Here is a 27,600-nt window from a genome sequence, read left to right on the forward strand (position 1 = left end):
CATTTTTCCATGGCTAACATCACAAATATCTCAGTAAGTCATTAGAGGCGATAGATGTCTCATGCTTTTCATACCTGGAGTCCTTTCAAAAAAAGATTTGGATAAGTTATATTGGCCTTCTAAGTATTTCCCTGTTGAAAGCTTCAACCAATGTTTGAACTGCAACCAGTAAAGCAGAGAAGTATATATTCTTTTACTTAAAAGAAGTGGTAAAACTCTTGGGACAGAAAATGTGTTTCTCATTCTTGGGTATTTGCACACTTCCATCACATAACCTGTGCATGATATAAACATAGATATGGCTTCAGTTCCAATGTAGGATGCTACAGGCAAATAAATGCTTCAGTCCTACTCAGGTCTGCAACACTTAAGCATGTATTTGAGGTTAAAAACATAGTTAAGTACTTGTTAAACCAGTATTTGTTCTTAAATGGCTAGTGATTTTAAGAGCTCCCAATAAGACACTGCCCCACTGCAGTCTCCTGGTGTTAGAAAAACGGAAAACAAGCTTTTCTGCAGGTGAATTGACAGCCCATGGGAAAAAACATGCCCAGTCATTTTGAAGATTTTTGACTGTTAGCCATTCTGTGGCTCCCACACTGCTATTGAAGAGCTCTGCTAGGCAAAGAGTGTGTGGAAACAGAGCTGTACGTGGCTGCAGTATATTAGTCTCAGGGTACCCTGCTGGAGACTTGAGTAGCTTGTTCAGTCAGAAAAATCTCCCTCAGCTGAGTCAGAGTTTGCCTTTCTTCCTGAGCTGGATGGGAATGTGTCCTCAGTGTAAAAGGTAGCACACATAGCCAACTTTGTTGTGCTGACAGCTCACTATTCCCTACATAGTCTCCTGTGACAAGATTGCCAAAGAAGAGCTTTCTTTTGCCAGGACAGTACCTGCTGAATGCACTAGTGAATCTGTCTTTTGCAGTTTTAGCCTGATTACCTAAGAAAGGTTTAGGCAGTCATGCTGCATGTTTTTCGATCTTACCTGTCTCATGCTAATAGCTTTTGAGCCCATTTGCTAATTTTAGGAGTCTGAAGTCACAAAGATACAATGCTCCTAACAAGTTTACGTGCAGATAGGTGGCTGGACGGAGGAGATAGACCGCACCATAGGAAGCAGAAAGCCTGACTGCAGTCTTAATTACGCACCAAAAACTAAAGAACGCACACAACAGAGAGATTATGAATTCTCATTTTGAATATGAGAGACATCAGACAGATTTGCATTTACTAGACATGGGAGAAGGAGATACCAAATACAACACATAAATTAAAAGGACACCAGGATCTGTTAATTCTGCTGCTCACAAAATTGCTTGATGTCTGACAGCAGGATGCCACTGATTTATCGTCTCTTTGTCCTTGAGTGTTTCCAGCATCCACTCTCTAGTAATAGACAAGCATATGCTTACCATCTGGGTCTGTGGACTTGATTAATCCTGTAGCACTTGCCATATATTCTTGTTATCCAATTGATTTTAGTCCTTTTCTGCATCCAGTCAAGCTCCTACTACATTTAAAAATCCAGCCTTTCATGAGACAACTGTGTACCTTTCATGCCTCATGTCACCTGCTGATTGATACACAGCAATCTCCACTGAATCCTCAGGCCATCCATTAAAAATGGTATTATTGCTATTTCCTGTTACTGCTTGCTAGGTACAACACACTCAAGAGAAACAAAAAACATTTTAAAAGCTTCACTAGCAGGAATTTGCAGTTGAAAAAGCACATAGGAAGACAGTGGTTTTGAGGTCCTCAGTCCAGGTAACTCACCTCCCTCCCCTGTGTCCTGCACACACCTGGGTTTCTGTGGGAAGAAAGACCAGAGAAGAGCTGCAAGGTGTCCCAGACAGGTCCCAGCTCTGAATAGCAGCAGTTTCAGGGCTGTGGGGTGTCCCACAGCACATACTATCTGTTCTGTCTAGATGCAGCCAGAGGACAAGATCCACTGACAGAAGAGAGGAGGGTTGGGATTTTTAATCATCTGTCTCCTCACCCGTCATATAACATTGAGGTGGAGAGGACATTTGATTGACATGTTAGTGTTTAAAGCTCCATGGGTGAAAATATAGAGGTAGTCCTGTTAGATTCAGAAGCCCAGTGAAACACTACTACCAACTTAGCCAGTTAGCTAATCTGACATCATGAGCCATTAATAGTTATGTTTTCTGTTCTATTCTTAGCCAATTGTGCAGTCACCTTACAGTAGTCCTATCTCATCCATATTTCTCTCGTTGAAAAAGTCATGTGGAACCATATCAGATATCTTACAGAAGCCAACATATACTGTGTCCACCTTACTTCTTTAGCCATGAAGTCTTATCTTATTGAACAGGTCAAAGACTGTCTCTTTTTCTAGTTTTTATTAGTCCATGTGTTTTTTACTGATCAATTTGTTTTCCACAAAGTGTGCTCAAAAGAACTACTTTGTTCACCTAACTGAAGCTAAACATTTTTTATTATTTTTTTCCTTATCCCCGGAGCCTGTCTGTAAGAAGGGTGCTATTCTTGGTCTTTTCCCCTGAAATCCTTCCCGTTATTCCAGGGTATTTATCAAAGACTGATGATCATTCTGATAAAATTTTCACTAATTCCTTACATTTCACCTCTATAAAGAGTACGATTTAGCCTTGTCCTTTCAGTATAGTCAGTGTATCAAGATACGCTGAATCTACTCGCACCCGTTCCTGCTCCTATTTCTTTTATACAACGGGCTAAATTCTTGGTTAACGAAAGCAGCAGATACATTGATGACGGTGAAGCTTTACAGGTTTCACAACAAACTGATCTCCCTTCCTACGATGAACTGAAGTGAAACTGAAGAACAATGATTTGTCAGGTTGAGTTTTCTCCTTCCTAGCTAATTATCTCTCACTTTTGTTGAGCAATGACTTTGTTGTTTAATTACCCCTTGACAAAGTCCTTCTATGCCTCACCCTTTTATGCCTCTGCCTCCCCAATAACTATCATTTTGTCTTATTTCAGTGTTGTCTTTGAGCAGACTTGTCCCAACCTTGTCAGCAAGTCCCATGTCACTTTTAGAACTGATAGAAACAAGATGGGTCAGGGAGAGCGATTCCCATTGCCCATTTGCATTATTTCTTTCAATTCAGCTCTCAAAATCCTGGAACCTAGGAACTATCAACTTGGCTAAGACAGCCTGGGGTCATAGATATAGTTGTTTCAGTGTGATTATTGCTCTAATCACCTTGAGATCTGAATTACTGGCAAAATTTTGGCTTAATCCCATTGTTCCCCATCAGCCTGACACATCCAAAATCACTCCAGAAGTGCATGTGCAAGGACAAGCTATGTTAACTTAACGTGTGTGGCAGCACATTTTGAAAAATCCCTTGCTGGGGCCCTGCAAGGACCATGGAAGTGTGAGTTCAGAACTGCTGACACCGTTTCAGCAGCAGTGGGATGATGAATGACCTCTGACCATGTCCAAGGAACTATGACTCAGAGTCACAGTCCCTGCACTGATGATAATAACATAAAGAAGTAATACCTGAGTAACTGATAGTTTTAAAAAGATGCTCAAAATGACATCTCATATAGTGGAAATACTAGGACAAAAGAGAGTATCTACCTTTTCATTTCAGGGATCACTTACAGCTTTCCTCCAAACATCTTAAAAACCTGAAGATCTTTCCCCTTCCACAGAATATTATATGCAGCTAGATTTATCTTGAGAACCACATGTTCAGCTAAATCCATGTCTCGGTCAGGCTCTGGGACAGCAGGATAGCAGTGAGGTATAAAGGTGAAGCAGAGCAGAGCCCTATAAGCCTTCTAGTGCTGCAACCCACAGTATCTACTCTGAAATGCTGGACAAGAGTGATGCCCAAGGGAATGATGGTGGAAGTCTCCAGTAAGAGAGCCTGAGGAAAATGGACAATGACTTGTGACAATTTCTGAGATGGCTCAAGAAACAACAAAAAAATCATCCACACCAGACAAGACAGACAACACTAGCTTATAATCTGTCTTCTGCCCAAACAGTTAATACATCAGCCTGAAAATATCACCTCTGTGCTTTTGATAGAAGAACATAAACCAAAAGGCATAAGCTCAAATGCCATACTCAAGCCTAAGTCTGGAGGAAGAGGGCTCCAGATGCACGGTATTTATCTCACTGTTGTCTTCCTTAATAAATGCCTTCCAAGCTGCTGAGAATTCAAACCTGAATGTTAGTTATTAAGTGGGATATTTTTAAGTGAAGGTCTGTAACTAGACTGCATACACCAGTGTATGTAAATTGATTTCTCAAGTGGAGGCAATTTCAAGTTTAGCACATGCTGAAGTGAGATCAAACTCTCCATCTGTGATTTAACCATGGAGGCTGTTGTCACTGAGTAGCAAGAGCCAAGGGTTATTCAGCGTTGCTTCATACAGCTAGGAACAGACTTCCTGTAAGATCAATAGTTCAGGCAATTAATTTGAATCTCCTGGGCTGAGGAGAATGCTTTTCTATTGTACTTTAAACCAGGTAGGATGGGGGCAGTTGACTACTATCCTAAACCTTTTGGTCTTCTAGATTGTAGTGAATGGCAAAACCAGTAAGCTAGCCTAACCACCATGTAACTGTCATCATTGGAGTCACAACTGCCAAAGCTGAAAGCCAAGTAGAAAATGTGGTGCAGTAAGTTCAAACTGCCATTTAGGCACTTTCTCTCATTCACAGCTCCTGTGACATACACTGATAGTTACAGGCTGATAGATGGCTTGCTGCACACACCTCTTCTGCAGAGAAATGTGACTGTGGTCACTCTTGGAAGAGGTAATCTGTATGACCCGCTGATGAATAGGCCACTTATTTATAAGCATCCTATCTCATCAAGTGATGCTGCTGTACATCCGCTTTAAACAAGAAGGATTTCCTTTTCTGATATGGAATGCAGTAAGTTTGATGACACTGCACAGGCAGCCAGGCCCGTATAAAGCAGAGGAGGAAATTTCCCCACCCATTTTTCCCTCCCTTCCCCTACCGTACATGGAGAGGCTCTTGAGTCCTAGGAACTAAAAATAGTCCAGTGGATAAGTTTAAATTGAGATATTTTGAAGCACTTCTTGCACTGACACAAATTCCTACAGTGTGATAGCAAGTTAGGACTAGACTGCTGTCCTGTTGTGTCTGTCTTCTCCTAGCCATTGGTATTTCCAGTTGTGAGAAAGCCTAAGCCCCTTGTCCCTGGGAGACAATTTAGGATGGGGTGAAAATACAGTGCACCTTAGAGAAGACAGGTGGCTGAGGAGAAGCAGCAGCCCTGGCTACAGATGGATCCCAAGGCTCTGAGGGTGGGGTGAGCAGAGGAGGACACTGCAGGAGCTATGGGAAACCAAAGAGCGTCACTAGCAATTACTTGCAACAGCTGTAGTCTGATTCTCCCTGGCAAAAGCTCCTGCTTCTTGCTAACCTCCTGAAACTCATTCAGATTTTTTTCACTTGTATTTTCTGACTTGTTATCTCTTCCTTTCTTTCCACACTGTCCAAGCAGCACAGAAATCATCTCAGGAAGGGATGTAGTTTTTCCCTTTACAGTGATGATGAACTGAGGCCCTAGATTTCCCCAGTTTCCCTAGGGATTAATCACCTCTTTAAATAGAGCAAGTTACTGGTTTTGTGGGAAGGAAACAAATTTATACTTTTGTTTCTTCAGATTAGGCAAAATATTGGCTATTCACAAGTATGAATGCTGTCCTGTAGTTCCTTTAAAGTAAAGCAAAGAGTCCCTGTTTGCTGGCTGTTCTCTTGCCCCACTGAGCAAAACACCAGGACATATAGTAGCCGCTGGGCAGCAATGAAGACTGAAGTCCTATTACATGTAGGGCAAGTTCCCAAGTTCCCTACATTTGGGTGGTGTGTGGCTCCCCACACTGCCCCGCTAGCCTGCATCAGCAATACTGAGTGGGTTTTCAGCAGGCATGTCCAGGTCCTGTGTCCTGTGGAGAGCTAGGACGATGTACATGCTTATTCCACAGGCTGGAAAAAATGAGCCAATACCAATGTGCAAATAGGGCAGGAACTTTGGAAAGAGATGGGCACAGACCTCACTGCAAGGGCTGTTGCCTAAGGAGCTCTAAGGTCTTGTGTCTTTGCAGGGAAAGGAGAAGCACAGCTCAGCAACTGATGACATGCTGGGCATCGTGAGGTGGCACCATCAGCTGCTGCTCCCTCTTCCCTCTGCTTATCTTGCTCCATCCCACCCACTGCCAAATCCTCATCTCGGACTGTTGGTACTTGCCACCCCAGTGTTCTGCTCCCAGAGTAAAATCCTTGCCTAGTGTAAATAAATGAGCTCCATTTGCTCCTGTGTTACTGTGATGCAAGGCAGGTGTTAGACAGCAGTGTCACCTCCAACAATTGCCACGTGTGAATCCTTTTAGCAAAGGCATGGAAAGGAGTTGGTGGAGTTGATGCAAAAAAAAAGAAAATGTACTGGAGAAATGTCAATCCAATGAAAATTAAGAGAAAATGATTCAGTAACAACCATCATGGTAAGACTAAGAAAGATGATGGAGGAATATGGGAAGCATTTCCTCTTGAGGACAGTATACAGTCAGCCCAGATCAGATTTGCTAACATCAGAAACAAAGGAAAATCATACAGATAAGGGGTGGCAGGGGGGCTGAATCAACTTCCTTATGATCTGGAAAGCTCAGAGCTCTGGAAGGCAGGCAGCAAGGACAAAGGTCCACAAAAGCTCTGGAGATAAGATCCATAGCTCTGATCTTTTATTTCCTAAGTTTGTGAAAACCCAAGAGCTGACAGGCAGTAGCAACCTAACGAGATCCTTGCAGGGCAAGAGAGCTGTGAAGAATGTCAGTTGCTACTCTCTGTGGTGTGCAAACGATTACTATGTAACTCTGTTCTTGTACAGGGATTTCAATTATTCATCTAGAAATCTGATGTTTCTAGATATTCATCTAGAAATTTGATGTTTCCAGATACTCATCTAGAAATACTATACTTGCAATTTTGTTTGCCTGAGGCACAAGGACAGGTGGGAGAGGGGAAAAGTCCCTGTAGCTTCAAAATGACAGTGAAAAGTTAGAAAGAATTAATACAAAAGACAAGAGAAACACCCCAAAAATTGGCTATCAGAGCAGGCATGAGAAAGGAGTACATTCTAGAAAGAAAAGGTGAGGAACTATCTGGATAACAGTCCCAACAAACCAAAAAGGAGGTTTTCACATTCTTGTGGTGCAGCAATGGGAGCCATAATGGAGAAGGCGATGGCAAGGCATGGCGGGTGTGCTGAGCAGGTGCACTGGGAATATATTTAGATACTTAGTGCTCCAAAAAGCAAACATATGATTAGGTAGTCAGAATGGTCCTTAAATGTCTACTGCATATATATCAAGCCCCAGGCTCCCATGACTGATCATCCAAGTCACCTACTGTTGGTAACTCAGATTTTAAAAACTTGCCTAGCTTCTAACCCACGAGCTTGATTTTGCATTCCTGTTTAGCAAAACCCAGGAGTCTCCATGTTGCAGAGTAGGCTACTATGCTGTGGGTATTGCTAAGGAAAGGCAGAGAAAAAGAACTTTAAACTCTGCTGGCTCTGTGGGAGCCTGGAGCAGCTGTAGGAACCAATGCAAGCCCAAGCATCCTTGCCAAGGCTACATCTTTCTGGCAGGAGATGCTGTATGTACCATGTGCTCCCCATGCTGATAGCTCCTCTGCAGGCAGCCTCCCCACAGAGCCAGTGCAGCTCAGCAGCCTCTGTGGGAGACATAAATACATACCTGTGTTTATTCCAGGTATTCCAGCTCCTTAGCTCTGTTCACCACATAATGCACACCCTCCATCCCTCTTCCTTCCTTCCTTCTTTCCTTCACAGTGTTATTGGCTGCTGATCATTAATTTTGTTTTAATAGCATCTGTGCTCCAGCATGATCAGGACATAGAGTTTTGCTTTCACATTTACTGTCAAGATTCCTAACCCAAGAAAAGGCCAAACTGGCCATGTGAGTTGCCATCCGAGGCAGAGTAACTCTTACATAAGGATACCCATGGCCAAACATAAACCAGAAGGGGGGCGAGCAGAGGAGTGGTAATAGGAGAATAAAATGTTATCTTAGTCTGCAGTGCTTCTGGGAACCCTACCTCTAGCTGGCAATAGAGTTGCATCACCTTCTGCCATGGGATATTATTTTGCCATCAGAAATGCTCTGCATTAAATACATGGCTTTCCTGGGAGCCTTCTGTACTGACGCTGTCCATGGAAATAAGTCTCGATGTAAAGCAATTGCTCATCCACTGCTAGGACTATCAGGTGGCAGGGAGCAGCTGAACATGCCTTTCTCAACATTCACCTCATGCTTGTACATTATTCAAAGGGGGAAAAAATAGCTTCATCCTCAGGGAGGCTGGAATTGCTACTTTCTTTGCTGTCCTAAGGCAAGTGAGTGCTAAAGACTGGGATGAAATAGTACAAGGCACCAGGTCTGCTGTACCACCAGGCATAAGGGACCCAGGCAAGTCTCCTCTCAACACAGGGCAGAGCAGTAAGACGGAAGCTTGCCTGACAGAAGCAGTCTAGATTTGAAAGTTACCTTTATAGGATCCATTAGGCAGAACAGATAAGGAATGTTTAGCCCAAGGAAAAGAGAAAAGAGAGGCTTAACAATTGCCTTGCAATATTATCGGGCCTGGGGAAGAATGTCTGGCATTTGCAGCAGAGAATCAGAAGTTAGAATCTGTGTGCTTTATTTCTGATTCAGTCTAGTAACTTTTCTGGGTCTCTGTTTCCCACTCTGTCCCTCAGCTAAGTCACTTTTTAAAAACCTGCTTTATTTCTAGGCTCGGAAAAGTGTAAATTAGTCAATCCCACTGCACACTGAAGTACTCGTATGAAAACAAGTTTTTGATTACCTTGGTTTTAATATTATTGGATACACCACAACTGTAAAATCAGGTAACATGTTGTGCTGCCTTCATGTTTGGGTTTGAAATACTCCATGTGTAGCAGAAACCAGGAAAGATTCACAATTAAGATCGCTTCAGGTCCATCACCCATGTACTACACTACATTTTTCAGTACTTTATTCCACCTGGAAGGGTCTTGGCTAGCAGGGATCCCACTACAAGGAGCTGTTCCAGCAGCTGATTTACCAGCTCCTGCCCATTCTTGCTGGTAGCCCTCCACTGCTGATACCAAAAAAGCAATAAATTCTACCAGAGCTCACCAGCTGCTGCCCCACATGGACACTCTTGCTTAGAGTAAGTGCCTGGGCAGAAAACATCCTCTGAAAGTTGATATGGACAAATCCCTCTCTGAGCTTGACAGGGTGAGAGAAATAAATGAGCTACTGACACCACTTTCAGGGCTACAGTGGCTGAAAATTATATCTACTCAGTCCTTAACCATGCGTAGTACTACATGCCTCTGTGCCCATGGAGAGCTGAGCTGAGCTGAACAGTGGGGTCCTTGGGACCCCCTCAGAACAAGCGCCCGTGCTTGGACACACAGATAGCTTATGGGACAAACCGAGCTGCTGTGACATCTCTGAAAGGCCAGGCCTGAGAACTTTAACCCTCAACTTCTTTCCTGATGATTTCCCTTGAGACTTCTTCAGCCCAAAGTACTGAAGACACCAATGACCTCCACCCTGTTTCCACAACATAAAGGTACTATAGCACAGCTGGTTGTGTGGCTGCAGCTTCTGGGACTGACTCCCAGATCTCAGACCATTTCTCTTATCTGTTCCTTGGGACATTTTGGGTGGGGTAGCCCCCAGTGCAAAGCTGCAATAGGAAGCCCCATTCCCTGCAGGCTGGACTTGACACTGCTTCTTCCCAAGACAGAGAGGAGATAACCCACTTGACATTTGCAGGAATGAGGCTTTTGGAAGGAAATCAAGTGTAGAAAGAGGGCATGGGTGAGTGGTGGGGTGCAGAGGACTTACTGGCCTGCTTGGCTTTTTCCATGTAAGTGGTAGTTAGGTCTTCATCAACCGGGTGCTCCACTGGCCCCACCATGGGGATGAGATGGCGTTCTGCCCGGATAGCCTTGGTGGCATGGGGCAGGAGCATTGCCTCTGGAGAAGGCTCCCGTCCCTCTGTTGATGGTGGCCGCAACTGTCCCTCGCTCTCCGAGAAAGGAGTGTCTGTGCGGCTGCCAGGTGGGCAGGCAATCTCCCTCTTGGCCACCCCGCTGGAGCTGGTCACCTCGGCTCCCTCCTGCAGAGCAGCCTCTGGCATGCTCTCATAGCCGCTCTGTTCGGACAAGGACACCTCATCCTGAGGCCCGTCCGCCTTGTTGTTGATGCTATCGGGTGGTGAGCGTGGGCTCCTCTTGCGAGCCCGGCGGTGCTTCTCCTGGGCCACATTGTCGGCATCGCTGTCTGTCTCACCATAGTAGGCCTCACTGTCCGGCGGGGAGGTAAGGCTCTCCAGGTGCCTCTGTGACCTCCGAGGCTGCGAGGGCTGTGTGGTGGCCGGGGCTCCTGCCAGTTCAGGGCTGAGTAGCTGCGCCGGGGGGTTGAGCGGGGACGGTGGGGAGCGCACTCGCTGCCCTGGAGAAGGAGAGCGCTGGAGCCGTGGGCCAGTCTGGTCCCCACCAACTACTCTGTGGGGAGAAGGAAAAGCAGTGAGCAAGGTCTGGTTGGTGGGGCTGAGCTGGAAGAAAACTCCCACATGTGAGAGGGGGGTAAGGATTGAGCTGCTGTTTCAGGTGTCTTTTGGGTGGTACAGACACCTGAAATGCAGACACCAAGGGCAGACTCTTCTCTGACATCAACTACACACTCTCCTAATTTTCTGCTTCATGGCTCTTTGAAAACTAAGTGTTAAACACTTGAAAATCAGAATGCCCTAAGAGCACAAAAATCTGCAGAGCCAGCTTAATCAGCTCCCCAGGCATTTCTCCTGGGGAGGTGAATTCCTGTATAGCAAACATTCCCCAGGACTACTGCGGGATGTAGCCCCACAGCCTGCCACTTGCCGGGGGCACAGCTGGTGCCTCAGCCACCACACTGCCCTCCAGCTGTTCCTGCAGCTGGGACTGCATCCTGGAGCTTGTCAGCTCTTCGGTCCCGGAGGGGGGGGGGGGGGGGGGGGGGCGGGGGGGGGGCGGGGAGGCGCCCCCAAACTGCTTTCGTTCAGAGTGGGCTCCAAACAAAGAAGTCGGTGCTGTTTGTTTGTCCTGACTTCTACTTGGAAGTTATTAGGAAATACTTAAGAGAAAAAGGCCCGTATGTTTTCTGGGGGTAGGACTCTGCTGTCCTGTGGTGGGAGTCCAGCGGGATATGTGGCCAGCTCGCTGCGGGACTGCTTCGCAAGCTAGCTGCCAGTGCCTGGGTTTGACAGTCACACCAGCCAGCCCAGTCCGTGGTGGCATTCGCCTTTGCCTTAGGCACAGGCTGTAAGTCAGCTGGAAGGATGACTAGGGCAGGGGCAGGGCAGCCTAGCCCTTGCTGACTGCCAGGAGGGAGAACCTGGCTATGCTGATGCGAGAAGAGCCACCCTGTCCTCCCTCTCCTCAAGAGTGAGTCTGGATTTCAATGGCAGTTTGACTCAGACCACACAGATAGGGCAGGGAACTTCCCTTGCCAGAGTCACCGGGGCTTGTTAAGAGTTTTAAAGGAGCCTAAGTATTTGCCTCCTGAGCATGCATGCCGGGAAGCTAGGCAAACAGAATTGCCTCTGTAAAGCTGTGGAATTCATGGCTTGGATCCAAATCCTAAACTGTGAAAAATTTATACTCATGTCAAATGCAAACCTTTGTGGAATCTAAGGGTGGGACAATTTCTCTAACAGTTTATTTTTTTAATAATATATGCTGTTGTGAACTCTCACTGGGAACAAACTCAAAGCTCCCCAGGCAAAACAGAGCAGTCCTTCCTCTTCTTTAAATACTCGACCAGGTAACTGAAAAGCATTACTGCTTGTAGGCCAGTTTCTCTTGTTCCACACTGTCAGATGGCAGTCTCTCTCCCTGCCTCCCTCTCTCTCTTCACACCCACCCCGCACTGACAAAAATACACATATGGCCTTGCATGCTCCACAGTCATCCAGCTACCCCTCCTTTCTGAACAGGACTGTTGGTGTTTTCTCTGGGAACATAAATATGAAGTGGGAATAGATGTGATCAGAAAGCAATATTTGATGAGTTCACCACCACCCCATGGTGAAGCCAACTGGTTACGTTATTTCCAAACCATCCAGTGTTGGCTCCCAGAGGGCTGCGAGAAGCCTGCCTTTGTCACTTTGCTAATTCACAGTGTGCTGATTTTGGCCCATTGGAATTTGCCCAGGCACCTGTTGGCTGCAGATAGGCTCCCAATGGGGTGAGATAAGGCCTTGGCAAGGGACCAGGAGCTATTCTGGACACGTTGTTCAGGGCTCATACATCCCACCTAATCACAACGAGGGTATAGGGTGAGCACATCAGAAGGCACCAGTGCTTTCCCTGAAGCCAAGGGGAAGATCGGGCTTTCCTCCTCTGAGCACTGCCCACCTCTGCCCCTGCTTTACAGATGCCAGCAACCAGTGTGGCTCTCCCTCCCCACTGCTCACAGTGCTCTGTCTTTTCGGGGCTGTAGAAAATCACATCTCCCAGCCCCCTTCACCAAGGCCTTATTTCCTGAGGGTGACTTCTGTTTTGGCAATAGTGTGGACTAGCTGGGACCTCGCACAGCTTTGCTGCCTTTGCCTTTATATGATTCAGTTACAGCTCAGATGTAGCGCATGCATGCATCCAGCATCCTCATCCAGCATGCACTGATGCCCTGGGTTAGCTTAGCACAGGTAGAACCAGGGACATTACTGGGACCATTTTTGTGCTTAAATTTGAGCCTGGTCTCCAGTATTCCACTGGATTAGAGACTGCCAGAGATATTTCTGAGGATAAAAAAAGGACTCAGCTACACAGCTCTTATCTTTGTGGAAGTCAGTTCACACCCTGTCAGACTACAATGGCCTGCTGTAGCAAATACTTGGATAATCTTGTCTTGGCTCAATTATCCAATGTGTAGTCAAATCCATTTCTACAGAACAGTTATTTACCCAGAATGAACTGGAGTCTCCGTTAATTGCTGAGATGAACTGCCCTATGGCATCTGCTTGCCTGGAGCCTAAATTGCTCATTCTTTGCAGCATAGCCCTCACACTGCAAATATTTCCCTCCAGCCTGAGGGGCAGGGGCAGGGAGGTCTGGGGTCAGTTCAGCCCCAGGGCCAGGCACTCTGGAGAGCAGCACAGAGACAGTGCAAAACTTTTGGATGGCCACATTAGCCGTGGAGAAGTCCTTCTAGTACACCTTACAGTATGAAGAAACCAAAGGCTTCCTGCCTGCCTTCTCCCTGCTAGGCATGGAGAGCTGCTGCACTGGATGAAGCTGCCCTGCTGCCTGCACTGTCACAGCACTGGCACTTGGGAACAGATTACCTTTTCACACGGATGTTGAGCATGCCATTGGAGGAATCGATGATCTGCATGGCAGTAGCATGGGAGAGGCCAGCACATGACTTCCCATTGATAGATACTAGCACATCATTTTCCCACAGTCCTCCACGGCACGCTTTGCTTCTCTTCCGGATCTGAAAAGGCAGAAGAGAGAGGGCAGGGATGAAGGGAAGAACAGCAGCTATTTCATTCAGTTGCTTGTCTCCTGCTGGCCCTTCTATTGCTCTGTCCCTGACAGAATAAAATGAGGCCTAAGACTACTGTGCTGCCAAGGTGGAGGACCAGTCCTCTTGGGCGAGTCCTGGCTGTGCCTTTCGCTTTCTGTATTCCTGCTAATTCCAAGAGTCGCTTGGCTGAGCATAGGCCTGACCTGATCATCAGCCCAATTCGACTCCTTCAGTGCTGATGAAAGACTCAAGAGCATTCTACATGCTCTTCTCCTCTCATTCCCTATCTCCTAAGTTGTGTAGGGAGTCTGTGTTTCAGAGAGGGAACAGGAACTCTTCCTAGACTACCCCTGTACATGGCTGTGTGTCCTTCTGTACACCCCTACTGTGCTTCCTTGGTATGATCCCTGATGCTCACACAGAGCCCTTGCAGGTACCATCCTTGGGGAAGCTGACATCAGGAAGAGATGGTGGCTCCAAGACACTGCCTGCTGTCAAGGATTCCTGCTCTGATGGCTTTGGCCAATGTATTTCTGGACATCTGCATCAGGCCGTACGATGTCCTGTTACACAAGTGTAAACTTGGAGTAAATCTTTAGCCTTAACAGGAGCTGTGCAGGATATGCATTGCTATATCTGAGAATGTGGTCTGGGTCCCTAGTTCCAGGCTAGTTCCTAGATCTGGCCTTTCATGGCTATCTTACACCAAGTGTTTCCTCTCTCTTTTGTTCCGTCATCCATCAGTCAAGCTTCTCACTGAAACCCCCAACCCAGCCTAGCCTTTCTGCATAAGCAAGCAAGCAAGCAAACCAAGAGCCCACTGAGCCCAAAACCACAGACCTCTTCCATATAGGCAAGAAATTAGATAGTCTTGTAGGACAGCTTGGCACCCATAATGCACTCATTTTGCACATAAAAGAACAGCCGAGTAAAAACACTGGGTCAGGGCCAATCAGGCCCTAGGTAGTAATACACTGGATTTGTAGACGCTTCTAGAATATTTTTTTCAGATCTCGCAGTTAAGTGGGAGACAAATCTGTGCAGAGCTGTTTAACAGAGGGTGCAGTACACAAACTGTGGCAGACCCCTGCAGAGAGGTCACACACAGCAGGGCACCTTCTCCCATATTTCACAGCCTTGCTGCTTGGGCAACCAGACTCTGCTATAAAATCACACAAGCTACTTTGCCCACACTCCCATGGCAGCCCCAGGAGAGACAAATGGATGTGAGAGGATTGCTGCCCTGTCATTGTTCTTGCAGGGGCAGGAGGGGAGCAGGAAAGGAGAGGGCTGGAGCCTTGCAGAGGTCCTGCGGCGTAGCTGCCCGGTCTTGGGGCCCAGGCCCACTGCACCCACGGGGTGTGCACACACCCAGGGCTCAGCTCTGCTGGCTCATATTGAGTAGGCAAGGGCAGCACTCCTCCCAGGTCAGCCTGTCAACAGGACTGAGAGGTGCTGGGGAAGAAGATGGAAAGAGGAGGGCTATGCTCCAGTTGTTTGTGTGTTCACTGGCACTTTATCATTCTGTAGCCTCTCCAGCTTGACCCCAAATTTTGCCTGCATGCTTAAAATAGGGTCTGGCTCATCCCAGCTGCCACATCCATCAGCCTCTGTCATTTTAGTCCTTTATCTCTCTCCTTGTTAATATAAGCCTGGAATGAGAACGTGTGGGTCTGTAATGAACTACTGCTGAAGAACCACTTTTCTGCTGTTACAGTATAAATGCTGCTTCCTGATACTCCCTCAAGGTGCAGCTGTTAACTGAGAACAGTTAGCAGACATGTTTTCCAGTACTGTCTACCAACACAGCAGCTAATGCAGAGAGTTAGGGAACTGAAGGAGGGTCTCCTGGTATTCCCCAAAAGGCCAACTGCTGCTCCATGGGCAAGTGCTCGATGCTTAGCACTGGATGGGAACACACTTGCTGAGGATCTCTCCCAGTTATGGAGCAAGGGAACTGGGGGTTAAAGGCTGTCAGCAGGTGCTCAGAGCATTCCTCACATCCCGTTGTACTCCTCCATGCTCACTGAAACTGAGGGGATGTGGGCTGATGACCACCCAGAGCAGAGCCAATAAGCTTCCTGCGATCCTCTAGTCCCACAGCAGTGCAGGACTTTGCAGGCAAGTGTTTGGGATTCCCAGGCAGGGAGGGACAGGCTGGGCTCACGACACTGTTGCTGCTTCAGGCACCTTTAGATCACATACACCTGGTGGGACACAAGCTGCCCCACTGGGGCTGAGCAAGGTGAGCAAGCAACGCATTTCTTTTGCCATTAGTAAAGGTGCTGGCTCTGGCTTGGTCTGTGCTCAGATTTTATCAGGGTGGCAGAAGGCCCACGCACTAAAGCAACTATGGTTACTTCAATACTGTTGCAGGAGCCTGCAAACTAGCTCTATATATAATCCAGGAGAAGACTCCTCCCTGTCTCCATTCCTCTTTGGGAAAAGAGGACTTCTTCCTGTGCTGGAAGAGACCTACAGAGCCTGAAAACAGCATGTAAATGTTCCTGGCTGTCCGTCTCCCACAGGTTTATAAACCCCTCCCTGGAAGTTTATGAACCTGCTTTCCAAGGGCAGAGGGACACAAAACTATTCACAGCTTCATTTTAGTGACAAACCCCCACCCCACCGCATTTGCCAGGGAGGAGAACAATGGGGCTAAACGCAGAAGAAAATTGTGCTGGGAGAGAAGGAAGAAAGCACTTCATATAGAAAGGACAGGACTTAATCCACAACCGTGACAGCAGGGTGCAGTGTGCAGGAGGCTGGAGAGCTTCTGGACAGAGACCAGCACAAGCCGGACAGTTTTTAATGACTGCCAGGACGGTTCTGCGGAGACATTTAATGACAGACAGCCCCTAGCCTGCACCTCTCACTCACAACGAAGGCAGCACTGAGCCTCTGAGGCTCCAGGCCAGGGTGGCTGCCCAGTCGGAAAGCCAGGCTGGCTGACCACCCTGAAGGTCAGGCTGCCCTCAGGCTCAGCCACTTGCTCCCCATGTCCAAAAGATGCCCTCTCCTGGGCACCCAGTGAGGCACGAGGCGTCACCCACAGGCAGCTTCTGCTTAGGCTGCAGACAGGTTGGAAGGTGTCACCCAGGAGCTGTTCTGACGAGATGGGAAAGGATGGGAAATACGGCATTTCAAAGAGAAATCCACTCTGCTTCCTGTAGCAGATCCCCAGACAGCTTTCTTGTGCCAGTGAGAGGCAGCAAGGACGGATTCTGACAAGTTGTCAGGGCTAGCCCCAGACCTGGCCCTGGGGGGCTGTGCTCTTCCAGCACATACTGCATGGATTGACCTCTCCTTTTGCAGGGAGGACTCCACGCATTCTGAGCCTCTCATAACTAACTGCATGTTACACTTTCCGCCCCATGCCTCAGTGGACACACTCCCCCATGGCACACCTTGGCTCACATGGGAGGAATGTCCTGTTTGGATTTCAGCTGGGTTTAGGGAATCCCAGTTTCAGGGCCTCATTGATTTATGCTAGTGGAAATGCAAATCAGTGTGGAAAATGGAAACTATAAAGTCATGAAACACATTTACTCAGAAGGTTGTCCTTCTCACTGCCCTCTCAGCAGGACTTCTGTTGTGACAAAAGAGCTCTTGTCAGAGAGGTTTGGGTGTCTGCAGCACCTAGGTACATGTACGTACATGTGCATATCCTCTTTCATTACTGTGCCCTCTTCCTCTCATTGATCATATTGAACCAGACAGGAGGGAAAGGACAGAAGCAGCTGAGAGGAAAAAAGGAAAACGATGAAGGCAGCAAATGAGGAGGAAAGGAAGAAGGAAAGGTGGTGAAGGGAAGGCCAGTGCCAGGAGAGGCCAGGAAGGCCAGGGTTGGGATCAGACTCTTACAGTACATGTTTCCTTGTACAGCCCTGGGGAGACAAAAGGACATGCTGATTATTGGACGTGTCTTGGGGGAATTCAGCCTGGCTTTCGGGAACAGAATGCAAGAGAGGAGGGGGTCAGATGCAACTTGGCAGCATCTGTCCTTCAGTAGGGCCTATATTTAGACACTGGTATGTGGGGGGTGAACACACGCTGGGATGCTAAGTATAGAGTAATCCTGATAGTAACTCAGTGGCTTCACATCTTGCCTGAATACAGCCCAGGGAACCTGTCTTGAAACTTTGCAACCACTCTCCCTGCTGGTCAGCACCACTTCTTCATAAGAAAGGAAATACGCTGTGGGTGATCAGAAGCGGTTTGCAGTGCCTTTCAGGAATAAACTGTAATAGGTTCGTGCCACTTTCCCTCTTGCCTCCCCGAGGCACCTCCCACCTCCTCTCATCAGGAGAGCTCAGTCTTTAAGGTAGGAAGGCAAATTACATTATCAGTCTTCCCCTCATCTCCTAAAATCTTTCCAGCAACAATCTAGCAAACTCAGGCCAAGTCAGAGCTGTATACTCAGTACAGCTCATCTTCCCATCCAATGCCCTTTCCACTCTCTGATTACACCTCTCATCACACAGCTGCCCCCCTTCCCTCAGCAGCTACAATGCCATGGGGTCCAACACTCCATGGCAACCTGGCAGTTTAAATTTCATTCCCAGCCTTATGTGAAATGTAGTCCTGTCACAGGGTTCCCATGGAGAGGTAAGAACTGCCTTGTTGTAGTATAAAGCAGTATAAAGCATTACCAAAAGGGAATGAACTCGGGCAGGAGCCAACCAGCATTTGGGTCTGCTCCTCCCAGAACTTCCCACTCAGCTGAACCACAAATGCAGTACTTGCTAGATACAAGAGCAGAAACAAACACCCTCCACCTCTTCTTTCTGAACTTCTGTATTGACATCATTTTCGTTACTGAAACAGTTTGTTTCTCCTCGAAGGCCACGCTTCATCTTTACTTGTCCAAGGAAGGATACCCCTGTGGCTAAAGCACTACAGTGGGATTCAGGAGACCTGGATGACTTTTTGTGTGACCTTGAATAAAACAGTGAGACTGTGAGACATACATGACAGGAGCTTGGAAATCAGGACATTTTTCAATAGTCTTTTGCTCTGGCTCTTAAATTTTGTCTCAGCTGCCCACCTGAACAGAGAGATCCACTAATATGCTTTTTCTGTGCCTTGTCTGTTAGGTATGTGAATAACATCACATCTTCATGGCAATGCCGTATTCTTCTTGGAAGCTATTTTAGAGGAGAATATTTACTCTAATCCATTATAATTACACTAACCATTACAATTACACTTCTCTATTTAGTTCCAATAACTTCCTGACCAAACACTGTATTCCTGTTTAAGAGGTAATGCTGGATGACTTGCCTCTTGGTAAAGTAGGTCCAGCTCTCTGCAGACCTACTTCACAGGTCATCCACAGTGAAGCTTAATTAAGGAGTCTTTGTATAGAGAAAGAAGAGAGAGTACACACACTTTCTGGGGTGAACACAGCAAGGGAGGCTGGTGAAAGAAGGTCTCTCGAGTGGCAGGGCAGACTTGGGTGGCTTCTGGGCAAGAGGTTTAGAGATCAAGCTTGCTAGTGGCCGAGGATGCTGGTGCTGCCAATCGATTAAGTACACATGAGGCTACTGTAATACGTTACTTCCCAGAGTGTACTGGTGAGGGGGATAATGCTGTTCAGTGTGGGAAAGAGAGAACAGCTTCTTCGGTGTACTAGTCTTAATTCTGATTTGTACCAGAGGATACAAGCTGATAAAAAACAAATGCAAGCAATCAGGGGTTGTTAGTTTTCTCTCTCTGTTGAAATCAAGTGCCTTAATACAAGCGGTGGGGGGGAAGAGATAAACAACTGCAAACAATTCACATTCTTTGTGCCTGAGCAAAGGGTTTAGCAAGGGACTTGTTGCTGCAAACAAGTATCTAGCCAGAGTTGGCTGCAGGTAGATAAAAAGAGGCTTTATCTCCATGGTCTTCTGTTACCTAACAGATTAGCTGAAAAGTGAGTGAAGTGTAATACCAGTGACAATAATGCCACATGTACCAGAAGAGGTACTAAAAGTACTTGATAAGCATTTTACTCTAAACAGAGTAAACAGCAGGATATCAAGGGGTTTTTTTTGAAGCAAGGATTCAGAAGGAACAGGTATGTTTGTCAAAAAGCAGGAATCCCAGTGCCCACATCTAATTGCCAGGAGAAAAGAAACTGTTCAGAAGAAACACGCTTATACATGTCCCCTGTAAGTCCTCTTCTAGAGGCTCGGCCTTGCTCCTTTTAACATAAAAGATTTTAGGATCAAAATCTAAGGGAGTTAGAGCTCATTAAGCAAATCTAGCCACTAAAATGTCTTCTTAAAGAGACAGGCACTGAACTGGGACAGAAAGAGTGAGGCAGCCTTGAACATAGGCCAGAGTCATCCAGAGACATGGCTTCAGTCCTCCAGAACAAGGTGTTCTCAGCCTTAGCACTGCACACTGGTACTGTGCTCTAAAGGGCAGGGAGGATATACAAGCTCTGAATAAAACCCTTACTCAGAACAGAGGACTCTTTTCAGCTGCTACGAATTGTTGAACAGCAGCAGTCTTAAGTATAATACGCCTCCACAGTATTTACACTGAGACAGGGCAAACTGGAAGACATACCTACTACTATTTTGATAGAATGAGAACACAACAAAAAAACCCTTATGTCTGCAAAAAGTTACTGTACAGGAGCATTCGCCATATTTGTAAGTGTGGGTTACTGTACCAAAATGCAGCACCCACTAACCCAAAGAGAGCCTCTCAGGAATGGTCTGAGGAGGATAAGCACCATTGTTCTGCAGTGGCAAGCACAGGATCAGCCACAGGTACGGATTAGACAAGTACTCCATTCACCTGAAGGAATTTCTTGGGAACTTTGGTACAGAGACCTTCCAATGCTTTGCATTTTGTAGCACAGGCATCTTGTAGCAAAGGCATCCTGTAGGTGTGAACGTGCAGGAAAAAAACAGGCTCAGCCTTCATAGATGTGTTCAGTAGTTCTAGCAAGCAGCAGGTTGAATAATGCCAGCGAATGAACCTGGGCTCTGGACCACAACTGCCTGTAGCATTAAACGGTTGAAGTGATCCTTGGCACATATTTGGCTCAGGCCAGCTAATGCTTTCCAGAACAATTCCCAGGCATACTTTGGGAGCTAGAACAGACCATACCCAGAGCCACTGCCTGTGGGCAGCTTGCATGTGGCCATCTTGTTTGGGAGAACAGGTTAATTGCTTGGCTTCATTCCACTCTGTAGCAGCTAGCATCGGTGCCAGAGAGTGGTCCCAAGTACATTGAATGCACCAGGTATAGATGTAGCTTGTATAGTTTCACCACAACTGATGACAGTCATCTGTCAAGAGAATCTTCCAGGACTCCTGCCTGCTAATAGGCAAATAGGATGTGAAGATGAAACTGCTCAGACTCTTCACCTCTGCAAGGAGGAGAGAGAAGGCTTTTCTAGCAGTGTTCTTCAAACAGAAGTCTTGGACAATTGTGCAAGCAAAAAGCAACGGGCAGCACAGCTGTGGTCACACAGCAGAGGAGAAACAATTCAGGACAGTAATGTATGAAAGACCAGGAGCCAAGTTCACACTTTGTCAAAAGCATGATTGCCTCATGTCCTTTGGAGGGAAGGTCGGAAGCGAAAATAAAGAATAAACACAGAGTGAAGTGGCTTGGGCAGTGAGAAAGGAATAGTTCAATAAATGGTTGAAGATTATCTGAGAGTAAACAAAGAGTATAAATCAAGATGCTAACAGTTAGAGGGAATGGCATAACCACCGATCCAGTCCACCCACACGATCTGCTCTCTGTACTTATTTTGGGAGGGAGTTCCTGTGTAAGGTTACTTCCCTCGCAGGTTGCTCCAAGCCCCACTGAGGCACAAGGAATTGCAAACCAAACCATTAGCTGATACAACGAGCAATGATGATTTGCAACCATAATAACCTGGATTTCTGTTTAGACCACCTTTTTATCATTGTCCTGAGGGTCCTATCCCCTCATCTCTGTTGGGAAGGAAGAGCTCGGGTCCCCTTCCAGACTCTGCACCTTGCTCACTGCTGTCCCACTGCTGTGCAGAGCTTGCAGCTCTCTGGCCAGACAGCAACCGTGGAGCCCCCCACATTCCCCCAGCATGTGGTGACTGCCTGGGTCCAGCTGCTCCTTGGAAAGTTCCACAGGTGCCGCAGCCCATGTTCCCTCACTGGCAGCCAAGGATGGCACCTGCCTAAGCACTGACAGGCCATAAAACATGCCCAGGAGCCCTCCCAAAGCTGCCTGAGGCACTCCTTCCACAGCCTGGCAGACACATTTCACCCTCCAAAACCAGCGTTAGTGACTGATACAGACTAGGCTGCCAGCAGTGCTTTTTTAGGTGTGACAGTAAACATTTGTGAAAACAGAGGAAGAACAGCCTGCCCACTGAAAAGGGGAGAGGAAGAGAAGGTGCTTGCCAATCTGGAAGCCATCAGGCCTATTTGGGTTAGAGCTGGCACCTCTGGCAGGAATAATGTCACATGTCATGTGAATGAGACAGAGCAGCCAGGCTGTGGGTCACAGGGACCAGCGAGATGGCATACAGGCAGCATGGGTAGCTGGCAGAGGAGGCAGTAGAAACAGTGAATTGTCTGCAGAGAAACATACAGGAGAAAGTGGGGATATGTGAGAAAGAAGTAAAAAGGAGGTTGCAATGAACTGCTCTTAAATGACTAAACAATTCTTGCTTTAGAAGCTATACAGTCCTGCGTCACTGCTTCCCCTAACAATTCACTGCACTGCTGCGGAGTATTCGTACAAAACAGGGAACTGAAAGGAGCCTGTTGAGTTATGAGCGCTAATCCCCTGTTGTTTCAGGTGCCGTATTATTTAGTCCAGTTCATAAACTGATTGCAGAAGAGTTTCAGTTCTTTTTCTAGACTGGAAAGTTGCTGCTGAACCTCCCTGGTTAGTTGTTTTGTGCACATTTGGTCAGTGACAATGCTGTCCTATATTTGAGCAGTGCTGCTGGTTATTTGCCCAACATCTGTTTGTAGACAGCAATTATATCTTTCAACCTTTTGCTAGGTGAAAGAAGCCGTCTCTCCTCCCCTCTCTTTCTACAGCTGCTCTACTTTACATTCATGTTTCTTGAAAGTGTCTGGCTCCATAGGTGTGATGTTTCTAGAGAATTCCCACTTGTGCATTAGACAGTAACATCAGTGCCTTCCTATCTCAGTTAGATACGGCTACCTGAAGCTCATTTGTTTACATTTGCCTTTTTTTCAGAGAGGCATCATTTTCACTGGCTCCTTATCCTCTTGTGATGCAATAATATGCCCAGGCCTTTCTCCTCTACTATCAGTACCAGCTGGAAAGCCTCCAGTTTCCACTTATTTCTTCAGTATTACTCGTGCACAAGACTGTGCTGGAGGTACAAGTAGCTTCCTTGTTTTGTTTAGTAAGTGACTGGGTTTCTCCCTCATGGAATAAATCTTGTTTTGTAGCAACAAACAAACCTAAAGGCAAGCTTGCATGCACTTGTGCCATCTTAAAGCTGCCCTGATCATCTTTGTAAAAATTATTTCCCTAATATAGTTATATGTTATGTTTCTGCTTTGGTTGATTATGGGCTTAATGCTTATGTCCCATCTTATGACTTTTCTCAGATGAGCTATTTTGCTTTTTGTTTAAAGTGCATTTGATGCACATATCCTTATTGCAAAGAAATCCTCCAGGAACCTGATAGTATTGCTCTCCCATACTCACTTTTCAGAATGGGTGAACCTTCTTGTTACTTACAGTTTCTCTTTGCAAGAAATGCTGTACATGTCAGAACCATGTACTTTTCCCTCAGTCTTTCTAAAATAAAAATCTTGCCATCTGTGGATCATTTTTGTTTCTTGCTTTTTATGCTTATCTTTCTTCCCTGATGACTATTTCTGGCTGAAGATTAGTTGTGTTGTGTTGCTGTGTGCACCACAGCTACTGAGCTATACCAAATGAGCTTTATTTCGGTAAGGGGTAGTGTAAACTCCCACTGTACTTTATCTGCTTTGCCACGTAAGAGTTAAAAGGTTCATTAAGAATCACAATAAGCCGAACATGAATGCACACTAGTTCAATTGATTTCGCTTGAAAGGACATTGCTGTAACTAAGAACAAAACGGAGATTTTATTTTCCTTTTGTGGTTTTTTACTCTTTGTTTCTCTAGTTCTCTGTATTCCAAGTCTTCCTCGTTGCTGCAGAATTATTCATGTGCTCTGTTGACGTTTGATCCTGCTGTGTATCTGCCTGCTGAGCATATCGATGTCTGCTGTTCTTTCAGCTTACTCATTACTGAGTTGATATTTTAATACAACCCTAATTTAAAAATTATCTATTCTTTCCAGCTGAGGGCTCCCCAGACACTAATAAATTTTCTTTTGTTTCTTCTTGTTTCACCACTCTTACAATATCTGTTTTGATAAGACTGAATTGTTGAGGTACCCCTTTCATATACACATCAGTATGGTATCATTCACGTACACATCAGACATTTTTAGCACCCAGACACTGCAAATGATTGTTTGGGTAGAACAAAATAGTGTGTACTCTTGTAGGCAAGTTTAAGATGAAAGGAATAGACATTTACAGTCACAAATCTGGAACTATACAGTCAGTTGGAATTAATACCGACATTTCAGTCTTGCTTATGTTATTTCAATTTGAGCTTTTTCTTCAATATCTATTGGGCACTGCTGGAAGAAGCAAGAGTGTTTCCCTGATCCCGAGGCGGGCAGAGCTGCTTTGGCTCCACAAGGTTACCTGAACATGAAGTTAGTTATGTATGACCCAAGAAGCTGTCCACAAGTATGTAATTCCAGCATCTTACTCTAGGCATGTCCCTGAACCTGTCTAACCCACAGGGAGTCAGATGGCACGGAAGCTCTGTGGCAGCTGGATCCAGCATGTGAAGATCCAGCTGCTTTTCTACCCCTTTGTACCAGCTGGACTGAGGTTTAGAATTGATCCTTTGCTTGGTCAGATGGTTTAAACTACAGCTATGCATCCATCCCTTCAGTCGGTAGAAAAATGGGTTCACACTCCACTTTCAACATGTTCATTTACTTTATTTAGTTGCAGCCAGTTGGATACTTTGCACTAGAAAGGATGGTTTAAAATGCCTGCGCTTGCTGTACATTCTGAGTTAGCTGCAACTTGAAAAAAGACATTAATTTCAGCCATCATTGTGAACATCTCAGGATGAAACAAGCAATTGAGAGGCCCACCAATGTATTTGAAGAGCATTGAGAATAATGTTGAAAAAATTCTAATGTCATTAAATATCATCTCATCTCCAAAAAAAACCCCCAAAAAACAAAAGGAAAGAAAAGACCATACAGTGGACCCAAAGAATTTTCAGGAAAACCAAAAAAAAGATACCAAGAACAGCAATTAGTGATTGATTTTATCATAATCTCCATGTAGAGAAGCAATAAAAAGATGGTGATGATGTAAACTTTAGAAAGAAGAAAGGCAAGAAGACTCTATGATGTGTAAACTGATCATGGAAGATGATGAATTATGCAGGGCGTTACAATACAACATGAGTGACTCAGACAGGAAATCCCACCTTGTGCAACATTTAGTCTTTGGAATGCCTAGCTGCTTGATGTTATCAAATCTTCATTAGGAAACCATTTAAGATTTAGTCAGACAAGTAAAGCACTAGCTGCTCACAAATAATTACCTGTTTATGTGTGGGGTAAACCACCAGGGCTGTCAATTCTTATGAACTTCACAGAGCATGCTGATAATCAGCTGGGGTGAAAGAATTTCCCTCCGCATTGCATTACTAGAAAATGAGATGCATTGGTGAAGCTTACAACTTTCTCTGAAACACGTGCAGGAAACAAAGGGAAAAGGAAGCAGGACATGGAGTGACTGGTAACCTAGTCTGGTCTAACAATTCCAGGATCTCTACATGACTACAATGCATATCATTTATATATAACTTGTTACACTCGATTCATTTCCCACATTAGCTTTTTACCAATTTTTTTCATCAAGAAGGGTATACAGAAACAATTTGACTTGGCATCCAAGGGTAAGCATCTTTCCTTAGTGTTACTACTATGACTTTTCTAGTCTAGAAGTCGAAATTACCTAAATTGACAGCACTGGAATCCCCTGAGACACCAGCTGTACCTACTCAGTTATCTCCAGGCACCTTTCAGATATTCAAGCCTGTATCTCTTACCACATTGTCTCTAGATTCATCCATGTTCCTGTTCTGTCCCTCTCCATTCTGTCCAAACCTACAGGTTTTGCTGTAAGAACCAAAGCGCTAATATTTCTGTTCTGCTAAGGCAATCAGCTTACTAATAAACCCTCTCATTTGTCTAATCTGTCTCTCCATACACAAACAACACATTCCTCGCCATACTAATGAACATCGCGTTGTTATGTGACCTTATCTGTGCTAAGCAGGCTCAATCTCAGTGACAACTCTCCCTGACCACACTTCCCGGTGCTGCCCAGTGGCACTGATCTCCTGGATGGAGGCCGAACAGAGCAAATTGCTCATCCACATAAGTCCCAGCTCTAAGAAACCCATAGAGAAACAGACAATACTGCCCTGTTTCTCTGTGCTATATCATATGGCCACAATCCCTGGTCAGGCTTCTGTAGTGATGGGATCATTCCCATCTTTGGCTCCTAAAATATCCAGACAGACAGTGTTAATGATGTTAAGAGTTTTGGAAGATGCTTTTCAGGCATCATTTTGGCCCAGATTTCATCCTGCTGGTGTCAACTGCAGAAGAATGAAGAGTTGATATTTGAGCTCAAAGAGGCGAAAACTGAGATTCAAATCTCTACTCTCTGCATAGTGAGAGGATGACAGTTAGGTTACTCCATGACTCCTGGGGGTTTATTCTCTTCTAAGCAGTTTACATTCAGACATGATCTCACTGGGTTCCTGGTAAGGATCTGCAAATTCTTTCTTTGGAGACTTTTTAAATGGTGGTGCCCTTAAGACTGTGAGAAAGTATGGTCACCTGGATGCCATTAAATTCTGGACAGTAACAGACCTAAATATTAATTATAAAATCAAAGTCCTGCTTGAAAAACGATGTGTACTTTGAGCCTCAAATGGATTTGTATGAATTATATTTTCCATAATTATTTTTTATGCAATATCCCAGTATTGTAAAACACATATATATTCGTATTTCTAGGCTTAAGGTATGACACCCAGCTCTGGGTGAGAGCTACTTTGAGTTAATACCTTTCTGGAAGTGCTATTAATCCTTGAGCAGTATTCCATTCACTTAAGATGCAACTTAGCCTGGGTAATGGCTAGTTCTTGCCACTGTGCAGTCCTGAGTAATCTTTGTAAGACACTCAGTATCTCCTCCCTCTTCAGTCCCAATTTCCTGTCTACTGGGGGAAAAACAAGAGTCAAAATAATCCTAGACTCTATAGAGTTTATGTGGCCACTGAAAATCCCATTTTCCTAACAAATACTGATACAGATATCTGTTTCAAGGATATTGAGTCTTTCTCTTCAGCACTTGAATCTCTATGAGTATGTGCTGAAGTTGTTTTCTTGGAGAAAAATCTTCTTTCTCTATGTAAGAAACATCCACTTCAGGGCCAAGCTATGGGATTCCAAACCATTTGGCAGAAATTACAAGCAAACACTCCTTGACCTGGGGTGAGCCAAATGACACAGAACATTTCATTTTCAAACTCTCTATCAGAGACACAGTCTACTTACGGAAACAGAAGGAGCTGGGCATAGCATTTTTTCATTCCTGCTGCTGGGTGCCTTCCAGTCAGACATCCCAAGATATCATTGTGTCAAGGCTATTGCAGCTGTTATGAGCTTAATAAACAGAGGACTTTTTTCCTAATTTTGAAACTACTTGGTAGTCTTAGAACAGTAACAGCTGCTTATTAAAAGTAGTACAACTCAAGGTTCCTATTTATTCCTTTTTTATTATTTCATCTCCCATCCAAACAACTGCTTTTCTTTAACTCTTGAAATGGACCAATATTTGCTGCTTAGAGCATCAAAAATATTCACTTCAGACATTACTGAGAAAGTTTC

The 27,600-nt window shown here is 45.5% G+C and overlaps 1 protein-coding gene across 1 annotated transcript in view; it reads right to left on the minus strand.

The window, feature by feature from the left end:
- SYNPO2L (synaptopodin 2 like) overlaps positions 1-27,600 on the minus strand; it is a 41,686-nt gene that overhangs the window by 11,396 nt on the left and 2,690 nt on the right. Inside the window, exons 2-3 of the mRNA XM_056352934.1 lie at positions 13,403-13,554; positions 9,922-10,583 (exon numbers count right to left, since the gene is read on the minus strand). Coding sequence (XP_056208909.1) covers positions 9,922-10,583; positions 13,403-13,554 — 814 coding nt within the window. The remainder of the gene's footprint in view (positions 1-9,921; positions 10,584-13,402; positions 13,555-27,600) is intronic.

Source organism: Falco biarmicus, chromosome 9 (genome assembly GCF_023638135.1).
Source record: "Falco biarmicus isolate bFalBia1 chromosome 9, bFalBia1.pri, whole genome shotgun sequence".
In the NCBI taxonomy this organism is placed as follows: Eukaryota; Metazoa; Chordata; class Aves; order Falconiformes; family Falconidae; genus Falco; species Falco biarmicus.